Raw genomic sequence first — 12,187 nt, 5'->3', positions numbered from 1 at the left:
ACTAAACATACAGAATAAAGAAAGACTATTAAGAGCTGCAAAAAAAAAATCCATGATGCCAGCCGAGACTACAATGCCCAGCAAAACTTTCAGTCACCATAGATGGAGCAAAACAAGATATTCTATGACAAAACCAGATTTAAACAATACCTGTCAGTCCTACAGAAACTACTAGTAGGAAAACTCCAACCCAAGGAGTTAACTCCACCCATGAAAACACAGGCAATAGATAACCTTACACCAACAAATCCCAAAGAAGGTCAATACACTAATGCTATCACCATCAACGACAAAACCAAAAATATCAGGAATTAACAAACACTGGTTATTAATATCTCATAATATCAATGTACTCATTTGCCTCTAAAAAGACATAGGTTAACAGAATGGGTACAAAAATGGGACCCATCCTTCTGCTGCGTACAAGAAACACACCTCAACCTTAAAGATAGACATTACCTCAGAGTAAAGGGTTGGGAAAAGATTTTCCAATCAAATGGACCTAAGAAACAAGCCGATGTAGCTATCCTAAAATTTAACAAAATAGACTTCAAACTAAAATTAATCAAATTAGATAGAGAAGGACATTTCATATTCATTACAAGAAAAATACATCAAGATGAAGTCTCAATTCTGAACATCTATATCCCAAATATGAGGGCACCCACATTTTTTGTTTTTGTTTCCATGTTTATACTTGTTTATTATCTCTTAGAGTTCTCAAAACATCACAAAGAGATTTAGTCCTTTAAAAAATGCTTGCACCAACTTACCTTCCTCCCATACTTCTTTTTTAATTTCTTTTTTTAAAGAAAACAAGCTATCTTTTTTCATTTTACATACTAATCTCAGTCCCACTCCTTCCCCTTCTTCTATTCCCTTCACCTACCCGTATCCCACCCCCCTATCCACTCCTCAGAGAGGGTAAGGCACATTGCCTTGAGGAAAGTCCACACGTTGCCTTGAGGAAAGTGCAAGGCCCTCCCTACTGTATCTAGGCTGAGCAAGGTATCCATCCAAAGATAATAGGCTAGCAAAAAGTCAGTAGAAGCAGCAGGGATAAAGCTGATATTACTTCCAGTGGCCCTGCAGTCTGACCCAGCCAAAGAACTGTCACCAACATTCAGAAGGACTACTTTGGACCTATGCTGGTTCCTTCCCTGTCTGGCTGAAGTTGGTGAGTTCCCATCAGATCAAGTAGGCTGTTTTAGTGGGTCCCCATCATAATCTTGACATCTTTGTTCATATTCTCAACTCCTCCCACTCTTCAACTGGACTTTGGGAGCTCAGCCCAGTGCTCCAATGTGGGTCTCTGCTTCTGTTTGTATCAGTTGCTGGATAGTGATGGTTAAGATATTCATCAGTCTGATTAAAGTGCAAGGTCAGTTGGGCACCTACATTTGTAAAATAAACATTGCTAAAGCTTAAATCACATATCAAACCTAACAAACTAATAGTGGGAGACTTCAACATCCCATTCTCAGCACTGGACAGGTCTGCCAGACAAAAACTTAACAGATAAGCAAGGAAACCAGCAGATTTTGTGACTCAAATGGACTTAACAGACATCGATAGAACATCTAACCCAAACACAAAAGAATATACCTTCTTCTCAGCACTTAATGGAACCTTCTCTAAAATTGATCACATACTTGGTAGCAAAGTAAACCTCAACAGATACAAAAACATTGTATCCTATTGGATCACCATGGCTTAAAGTTAGAATTCGACAAAAATACTAATTGCAGAAAGCCTACAAAATCATGGAAATTGAACATTGCTCAAATGAATGATAACTGGGTCAAAGAAGAAATAAAGAAGTTAAAGACTTCCTAGAATTCAATGAATATGAAAGCATAGCATACCCAAACTTATGGGACACTATGAAAGCATTGCTAAGGGGAATGTTCATAAGAGGAATGCTCATAGCACTAAGTGCCTACATAAAGAAAGTGGAGAAATCTCACACTAGCAACTTAACAGCACATGGGAAAGCTCTCGAACAAAAAGAAGCAAACTCACCCAGGAGGAGGCGATGTCAGGAAATAATCAAATTTAGGGTTGAAAATAATGAAATGGAAACAAAGAGAACAATATGAAGAATCAATGAGACAAAGAGTTTGTTTTTAGAGAAAATCAAAAAAGATAGACAAAATGTTATCCAAACTAATAAAAAGGCAGAGAAATATACAAATTAACAAAATCAAAAATGATAAGGGGACATAACTACATACACTGAGGAAATCCAGAGAATCATTATGTCATACTTTGAAAACTTGCACTCAACAAAATTGGAAAATATAAAAGAAATGGGTGATTTTCTGGATATGTACCACATATCAAAATTAAATAGACCTATAACCCCGAAGGAAATAGAAGCAGTCATCAAAATTTCACAACCAAAAAAAGCCCAAGGCCTGATGGTTTTGGCACAGAATTCTACCAGAATTTCAAAGAAAAGCTAATACCAATAATCCTCAAATTGTTCCACACAACAGAAACAGAAGGAACATTGCCAAACTATTTTTATGAGACTACAGTTTTCTTCATACCCAAACCATATAAAGACACAACTAAGAAAAAAAATTACAGACTAATGTTCCTCATGATCACTGATGCAAAAAAAATGTTCAATAAAATACTGGCAAACTGAATCCAAGAATAAATAAAAAAAATCATTCACCATGACCAAATAGGTTTTATCCTAGAGATTCAGTGATAGTTTAACATATAAAAGAGATTTGACCCTAGAGGGGCTCCCAAGTGCCCAACATGAGGTTCCCAGTTAGTTCCTTGGGCAGCTGAGGATTGGGAACCTGAAATGACCCTATCCTAGAGCAATACTGACGAATATCTTGCATATCATCATAGAACCTTCATCTGGTGATGGATGGAGACAGAGACAGAGACCCACACTGGAGCCCTGGACTGAGCTCCCAAGGTCCCAATGAGGAGCAGAAGGAGGGAGAACATGAGCAAAGAAGTCGGGACCACGAGGCGTGCACCCACCCACTAAGACAGTGGAGCTGATCTACTGGGAGCTCACCAAGGCCAGCTGGACTGTGACCGAAAAAGCATGGGATAAAACCGGACTCTCTGAACATGGCGAACAATGAGGGCTGATGAGACGCCAAGGACAATGGCACGGGGTTTTGATCCTACTTAATGTGCTGGCTTTGTGGAAGCCTAGCCAGTTTGGATGTTCACCTTCCTAGATATGGACGGAGGGGGGAGGACCTAGGACTTACCACAGGGCAGGGAACCCGGACTGCTCTGTGGACTGGAGAGGGAGGGGGAGAGGAGTGGGGGGAGGGGGAGAAGGGTGGGAGGAGGGGGAGAAGGGTGGGAGGAGGGGGAGGGAAATGGGAGGCTGGGAGGAGGTGGAAACTTGTTTTTTGTTTATGTTTTTTTTCTTCTTTTCTTAATAAAAAAAATTATAAAAAAAATCTGTCAATGTCGAGGGAGGGGGATTTGATTGGGGGAGGGGAAGGGAAATGGGAAGCAGTGGTGGGGAGGAGGCAGAAATCTTTAATAAATAAATAAAATTTAAAAAAAAATCTGTCAATGTAATCCGTCATATAAATAAACTGAAAGAAAAAAACTCATGATCATCTCATTAAATGCTGAAAAAGCCTTCAACAAAATCCAACCTTCATGATAAAGGTCTTAGAGGGATCAGGGATACAAGGAATATGCCTAAACATAATAAAGGCAATATACAGCAAGCCAATAGCCATCGTCAAACTAAATGAAGAGAAACTCAATTTGATTCCACTAAAATCAGAAACAAGACAGGGCTGTCCATTCTCTCCATATATATTCAATATAGTACTCAAAAAATTAGTAGCCCTCCTATATACAAATAATAAACAGGCTGAGAAAGAAATCAGAGAAACATCATTTATAATTATAATTGCCACTAATAACATATCTTGGGGGAACTCAAATCAAACAAGTGGAAGACCTGTATGACAAGAACTTTAAGTCTTTAAAGAAAGAAATTGAAGAAGATCTCCCATGCCCATGGATAGGTAGGATCAACATAGTAAAAATGGCAATCTTATCAAAAATAATCTAACGATTCAATGCAATCCCCATCAAAATCCCAGCACAACTCTTCACAGACCTCAAAAGAACAATACTCAACTTCATATGGAAAAACAAGAAACCCAGGGTAACCAAAACAATTCTGTACAATAAAGTAATGGGGGAGGGTCATCTGTCTATGTGTTACTTTCATTGGTTAATAAAGAGACTGCCTTGGCCTTTTGATAGGGCAGAAAATTAGGTGGGCAGAGTAGACAGAATGGAATGCTGGGAAGAAGGGAAGTGAGGCAGTTGCCATGATTCTCCTACCGAGACGGACATAGGCTAGAATCTTTCCTGGTAAGCACCACCTTGTGGTGCTACATACATTAATAGCAATGGGTTAATCAAGATGTGAGAGTTCTCACCCACTCTCAGTTAACCCAGGTGATCTTCACTATTTTCCCTTCATGGGGCCCTCCATGTGTGCCCCTCTTAGAGTCCTTCTTTTTACCCAGCTTCTCTGAGGTTAGTCTCCAGGAATCCCAGAATAAGACCAAGACTGAGAGCTGTCCCCTCCTGTCTTATAATCCTCTCTAGTTCTGGAATTAAGAGCATACACCACTAACACTGGTTTCTATGATGAGCTAGTGTGGCTATTGGGATTAAAGGTGTGTGTCATTGTTGTTTGGTCTGAGGCTGGCTAGTGTGGCTGTTTTACTTTTCTGATCCTCAGACAAACATTATTTATTAAAATACAGATGAAATTCCACTACAGTAGGACCCTCTCTCCTCCCATAGGCTGCCCAATGACAAGCCTGCCTTTCCTCAGGACTCCACTGCCACTCTTGCCTCCAGGTAAACTCCTTACCTTCTTACCCTTAAACCACCCAGTTTCCCCTTGGCCCATTCTCAGAACCCCCTGCCACTAGGCAGTCCCTTTTTATTTCTTCTCTCTTGACCACCAAACTCACTGCTGGTCTTTTCTAGGACCCTGAGCAGACCTAGTCTCTAAGTAGGTTCTTCTTCTTCTTCCCTAGAGTTCCCAACTCCTCACCTGCCCTCCCTGAGTTCTCACATTGACTGTACCCTTTCTTTCTTTGAACTTAAAAAAACAAAACTCATATAGTCATCAGTAGATTCAGAAAGTACTTTGACTAAATTCAACTTTCTTTCATGAGAGAAGTTTCATAGAAAATAAGGTTGGCATGAATGTGCATTTATGTGTAAGAACTACATGTGACAGATCCAAAGTTAGTATCATCTTAATGGAGAAAACCTCAATGTAATATCATTAAAATCAGGAAGACTAAGTTGTCCACTGTCTCCACTACTGTTCAATAAAATATATAATGTCTTGCTAGACCATTATGATGAGAAGAAGTTCAAATAGGAAAATAACTCAAAGCAAACTTGGTTTTGGATAATATGATGTTACATATAAGAAACACTAAAGAGTCAACCAGAAAACTCCTAGAACTAAAATTTATACTTCCTACAAAGTGTCAGGATTAAAAATAAACATCAAAAGTTTATCTATATACCAAAATGAAACACACTGAGGAAGAAATCACAGAAATAATTCTATTTGTAAGAGCCTTTAAAAAAAACCCTCAGAATAAACCTAATCAAGGAGGTGAAGAACTTCTACAATGGAATCTTTAAAATTTGCCAGGTGGTGGTGGCACATGCCTTTAATCCCAGCACTAGGGAGGCAGAGGCAGGCGGATCTCTGTGAGTCTGAGGCCAGCCTGGTCTACAAGAGCTGGTTCCAGGACAGGCTCCAAAGCTACAGAGAAACCGGTCTGGAAAAACCAAAATAAATAAATAAATGACACCTTATGAATCCATTAGAAGATGGAAAGTTTTCCTATGCTTATGGACTGTTATAATAATTTTAAAATGATAATCCTACCAAAAAATTTACAGATTCATTCAATCCTAATCAAAATCCCCATGCTATTATTCACAGAAATTTTTAAAAATCCTAAAATAAATATAGAGACATAAAAGACACTGGAGGGCCAAGGAAATCCTGAGCAAAAAGAAGAGAGACATTATTATACCAGATATCAAGTTATTTAACAGAATTATAGTACTAAGGAGTATTGTAGTAACATGCACCCATGGATGCGTGTGCACACAGGCACACACACAAGCACGCACACACACACACACCCAGAGGGAGAAAAGGAGAGAGATATCAATGAAACAATCTAAGAGTCCCAACTAGAAGTCCATTCAACTACCAACATCTGATTTTTGACAAGCATGCACGCTGGAGGAAAGACATCATTGTCAACAATTAGTTTTGGGAAAACTAAATGTCTATATGCATAATAATGAAACTAGACCTTCCCTGTTAAAAATAACCACTATATGGTATTCTGTAACTGCTAGGAGAGATTGGAGGGAGCAGACTACAACAAACAGGAATAGGTAAGAATGTTGTAATTAGACCTACAGTCACTCAGAAATAAGGCTAGAGATTGACAAATGGATGCTCATGAAACTAAAAATCTTCTGTGCCACAGTCAATATGATGAAGAGGCAACTTATAGATGGAAACAATTCTTTTGTCAGCTATATATCTTCAAAAGGATTAATGTCTAGAATACATGAAAAACTAAATAAACAAGGAAATAAAAAACCAATTAAAATGAGCTATAGGTCTGAACAGAGAATTCTCAAAGTAATAAATATCAATGCTTAATAAACACTTTTGAAGAGTATTTATCACTAGCCATCAGAGAAATGCAAATTGTAAAACTGTTCTGAGATTCTGTTCATCCCTAGTCAGAATGGCCATCATCAAGAAACCAAATGAAAACAAATGCTGGCAACGATTTGTGAAAATAGGATTTGCTGTTGGTAGAAATGTGAACTTTTGTAGTCATTAAGAAAATTGGTAAAAAAAAAAATAAAAAAAAACAAAAAAAAAGAAAATTGGTGTGGAGATTCTTCTAGAACAGTGTTTCTCAACTTTTCTAATGCTGTGACCGTTTAATGCAGTTTCTCATGTTGTGATGACCCCAACTATAAAATTGGTTTTGGTCCTACTTCATAATTATAATTTGCTACTTTTATGAATCATAATGTAAATATCCAATATGCAGGATATTTGGCTCTTGTAAAAGGGTCATTTGATCCCCAAAAGGTTACAACCCACAGGCTGAGAACCACTGCTTTAAAAGTCAAAGACAGAACTACCATACACTCCAGCTATTCTACTCTTAGACACAAACACAAATGATACTGTATCCCCTACTACAGAAATATTGCTTTTCCACATTTCTACTTGTTCTTTTCAAAATAGCCAAGGAATTGAAACAGTCTAGGTGTCCCCCAACTAATGACTAGATAAGAAAATGTGCTACAGTGGGATTTTACTCAGCTGCAAAGAAAATGAGGCTTTGAAATTTGCAGGTAAATGGGTGTCTCTAAAAAATTAGAACCCGACTTAAGGCTAGCCAGGCACAGGAAAACCAACACCACACTATCCATCATGTACATCTCATATTCTCTTTCATATGAAGATACCAGCTCCAAATCTCTAATTTTGTGTGTTCAATTTAGAATACTAGGATAAGACAGGAACCTAGAAAAGGCCATGGTGGGAATGGTCACAGGAGCTGGAAATAGTCAAACTGAAAGGGATCTGAATCCTCTTACCTGACAGGTAGTTTTTGTAGTTCTAGAAGCTCCTGTATAGACTACTGGTGTACAAATAGTATCAATCGTCTTACATAGCTGTGAATTCTATGACCTAAAAAACCAACCTGGAGAGCTAGAGGATCCCATTTGTGCAATAGAGGCCCTACCATTACATGGATAAATAGCTTCTGATGGAATTTGAGACCCATTCAACTGGAGAGAATCCATGTCTATTTCTATAAATCTAATCTGTACCCTTAACTGTGGAAATCATCATCTCTATAGGTAACAGAGTACTGACATAGATCAAGCTACTTTCTAAATATTTGTTTATACCTACAGAGATAAACTGCTCTCAGTCTTAATCTAGAAGCTTATCTTTTCAGTGAAATGTGGTTAAAACAGAGACTTATAGCTGCAGGGTACTGAGAACATGTGTGGATGAGTGTTCAGCCCTAAATAAGACATTTATAGCATCCTGTCCATAGTTCATGGGATACTGAAAATAGAAACAGAGTGGAAAAGAATGTAAGAGCTGATACAGGGAAAGGCTATAAAATGTCAGGCAGCAAGATATAGCTATGCAACCGCAAACTTATAGCAAGCAAGGATACCTTCCCTAAGTATGTGCAAGAATGGAACTTTTAACAATCCAGTATAGCTAGAAGAGGGTCTCAGTAGGGTCTGTTCTTCAGTTGGACTATTTGCTACTGATAGATTTTGGCATAAAGAGAGCCATTGTCTTTAAGTCTATGTTCATTGATGATTCCACCAGGTTCCAATGGATAGTACTAATTTAATGGTCGCACAAATAAAGTATAGTACCTATACAAATTAGACTTTTATTATCTTAAAAACTAAATCCTAACATTTGTAGGAAAATGAGTGCATGTGGAAATCATCATGTAAAGCTAAGAAAGCTAGACTAAAAAAGACAAAGACTGCCTACATTCTCTTATATGCAGAATCGAGCGCTAAATGGGTGTGGTTTTATGTGATGAAGCTAGAAAGAGTTCACAAGAGTGGAGGAATTATAAGGAGAGAGGAGCAAGGGACACAGGAAGGAAGAGAATACATGCGACATGAAACATAAAAGGCGCTGCTCTTACAATGGTGTATGTTAGTCCTTTATATTAATTGTAAAAGTAGACTTAAAAGTGATGAACATTGTCTTCCAGCTACACATGCTTATGTCTCAGGGGTGAAAAATTATTTATTCCCTCATTTTAAAAATAGAAATAAAAGGTAGACTACATTTTCTGTCCCTAAAATTCCCAGGCTTCAACAGCTTGCTGTGGTAGTCTCAAAATAGTTTCACCACATGTGATTTTCCTTTATCAGTTTTCCTTCGGTCAGTAGAGTAACAGACGGCCAGCGGTTACATTGTACATATTTTGTAACAATTTCTTTTGCTTAAAACAATGGCAAAAATGTTATTCCTTTTGTTCTGGGTGTCTATAAATGCTTTGTCCAAACATCTGTTCTGCTTTTAAGATGAATAGAAACTTTCTTGTTACACAAATTTTCCTACTTCACTTTTCATCATTTAACCAAATTACATTTCTGTAACTTTACAAAGACAAATTTCACATAAGAAAAAACTTAATATCTAGAGAATTCCAATGCCAGTTCTCTAAAATGTGCTCCTGCATTTTTATTGTACTGAATAGAATTTGAAAGTAATAGGTGTTATTATGACCAACTTACTTGGTTTGTGTCAGATCGACTACAATGAGATCTTTCTCTAGAAGTACAGCAACAGCATAGGGTTCTTGAAATTCTACAACAGAAAGAAAAACATTGAAAAGTTTCCATACTGCATACTTTATTTAAACCACCAACAATGCATTTCCTTTATCTTATATACATTTTATTTAAATGATGAGAAAACCAAAGTATGAGCTAAGGTGACAAAGAATACTTTAATAAAATATGTTTATTTGACAAATATAATGTTAAGATTTCTAATAGAACTAGGAAAAATGAACATGTGTATAGTACATAGTCAAGTACATTCCAAAAATCACGAAGTGATGGCAATCCTGCCTAACAAAGAATGAGAGTGTCACTTCAAGCTTATGGTCACTATCAGACTCATCCATAACCTTAGTGGTTTAGATTTGAACCATGCCCACTAGGAGTCACACTGAGACTGCACTAACTCTGCTTCTCTGGGATATGATACACAATCACCTCACTATGATAGTGAAACACATGTAGTTGGGTGTGTACTTTGAGTCAATATGGTTTAATATACTCCTATAGACTATTCCTGTGTGTATGAGTACAAGCCTACGAAAATCAAACAGCATGGGGTAAATTTCACATTTCTAAATCCAACCCTCTTCCCACTGTTCCTTTCCCCCATATCCTTGATTCATTTATATCCCACTGTTCCTTTCCCACCTAGTTTTGCTCCATTATATCCTAGGAGCTATCTCAAAACCCAAAGGCTATGTGGGGAATAAGACTGACGATAAATCTTTCTCATGGAGTTTTTGTTCCAGGAATGTTTGCAAGCTGTGGACAGTGAAGAAGTAAGAATTCAGGAGCTACTGTGAGCTATGAGTAAATAAGGGTAATGGTATAAAATGTAACTTGTGTTAAGATAGGGAAAACAGGGATTTAGTTAAGAGGCAAAGAAAGCATTGGATTCTATTTACAATAAAGGGCAAATTGGCAAACGGGGAAAGTGAAGTTGGTGATCACAAGAGCAAACACGTAAATGAAAACAAGAGTTAGGACTTGCTGGTGCTTAGATAGTTATCTCTATGACAATAGTTAGTCTGCTACAGTCCAAGGTTCAAACCGTTCTCATGGTTCCTAGTATTTATCTCTAGCATTGCTTTAAGTTTCTCAGTGTTGTTTTTATACAATTTAGCTCTCAGTTTGAAGAGCAGTAGGGTTCCATATAACTAGTTATTTTCTCCTTGTCAGCTCTCCTTAGGAACATCATTGGCTAGGTTTATAGCAAGCGTTAGAAGATAAAATAGCCAAAGCATTACCATGTGTGAATTAAAGTCACAGATAAATTAAAATTTTAGATTGTTATATCTGTCAAAAGTTATTGTTGTTCCTACACAAATAGAAACTGGCAGCAGAAGTTTCACCTCTGTAGAAACCCTCTATATACCATCATGGCTACTAAAAAATTGTTTGGGAATCAGTGCTGAGTTCAATTCTTTGCCTATTAACTAAAGATTTTGTCTTGGGCATATTAGCTATATTCCTTGACTTGAAGCTCCTCTTTCACTGAAATGGCACAATTATAAGTACCTTAAGCTGCTATAAAAGTTATGTGAAAAAAAATACATGGTGATATTTATAGCTAATAGATAGCAATGAAGTGCCTATTTAGGTTGGTTTGTCTCATCATTTAACCCTTGTTCCTACCAGTTAGGGTGAGAGAAGTTCTACCTCAATTATTATTCTGATGAGAATACATCATTTGAAAGGCTTAGAGATGACTGGCCAACTAAATATAGATGGGAACTGACAAGCTCTGATTACAGTTATTACTCTAGGTGATGATCCCATTAACAATGTTAAAACATTTGAGCTGTGAGAATGAGTCACAGCATCAGATGTCATAAAAGTATCAGCAGTATTAAAATTATTCATAACTTGGTTTAGCCTGGGAATGACATTTATCACTATGTAGCTATAAAGACTGGAATTCCTTATCAACTACTATGAAATAATTAAAATATATTAACACAAGGATATAAACAGTACATAAAATATTAGGTCATTTGTAGAAAAGAGAAGTATATGCATATTTGAAGAGAAGAATTAAAAAGGTGAATAGCACTGGGCGATTTGGGAAAGGTCATGAGAAACTTCATTATGTACAATATAGGCTTTCTTTTCTGGTGCTTTATATTCAATGTTTGAATAGTTAAAACACATTTGAGCAGTTACTATATTTATATTCCTGTAAGTATAGTTAACACCATTTCTCCTCAAATCTGACAAATGAAAAGTTCAATTATCCTTATCAGTTTTCTGAAAAACAATTTATTAATCCACTTGTAGAGTAGAAAAGGCAGGGTTTAGCAGATTTATACTTTATTAAAAATCATTAGAAATTATCCTTATATTGCGACTGATGTTCAGGAGACTACATATGAAACATATGTCTCATCTTTGCGACCAGGAATACTCAACTTCTATTTCAGATACATTTCAATGCTCTTTAAAGGAGGAATTTTCCTAACTTTAGCTTTTAGTCCTGTGGCTTTACTTTTCTTTTTGTTTCATCCAAATTTCCTTCCTAGGTGACTCTAACCTTTGTTCCTTTGTCAACTATACTCATAATTCCAAAGAACATTTATAGTGTGATAAGCCATGAACAAATATTGTAAGATTTTTTCCTTCTTTGTTCTCTAATAACTACTCATTCTTACTATTCTTTCTTTTTAAAAAATGCTGTGACTGTGTATGAAACATGTTGTCTGGTTTGGGGTTTGTTTTAATGTTTTGTTCATTTTGGAGAAAATGAACAGTT

General features: G+C 36.9%; 1 protein-coding gene across 15 annotated transcripts in view; it reads right to left on the bottom strand.

Moving 5' to 3' along the window:
- Stxbp5l (syntaxin binding protein 5L) overlaps positions 1 to 12,187 on the bottom strand; it is a 231,324-nt gene that overhangs the window by 106,640 nt on the left and 112,497 nt on the right. For all 15 annotated transcript variants that reach the window (XR_005976222.1, XM_041672858.1, XM_041672860.1 and 12 more), the window contains one exon: positions 9,388 to 9,460. Coding sequence is in view for 14 of the 15 variants with exons in the window: in XM_041672858.1 (XP_041528792.1) it covers positions 9,388 to 9,460 (73 nt within the window). In the remaining variant the exon portion in view is untranslated. The remainder of the gene's footprint in view (positions 1 to 9,387; positions 9,461 to 12,187) is intronic.

Source organism: Microtus oregoni, unplaced genomic scaffold (genome assembly GCF_018167655.1).
Source record: "Microtus oregoni isolate MIOR12 unplaced genomic scaffold, Mior012 000023F_ref0000262, whole genome shotgun sequence".
Taxonomy (NCBI): domain Eukaryota; kingdom Metazoa; phylum Chordata; class Mammalia; order Rodentia; family Cricetidae; genus Microtus; species Microtus oregoni.
Note: the sequence above shows the minus strand (reverse complement) of the source record. Positions and strands in the feature narration are given on the sequence as shown.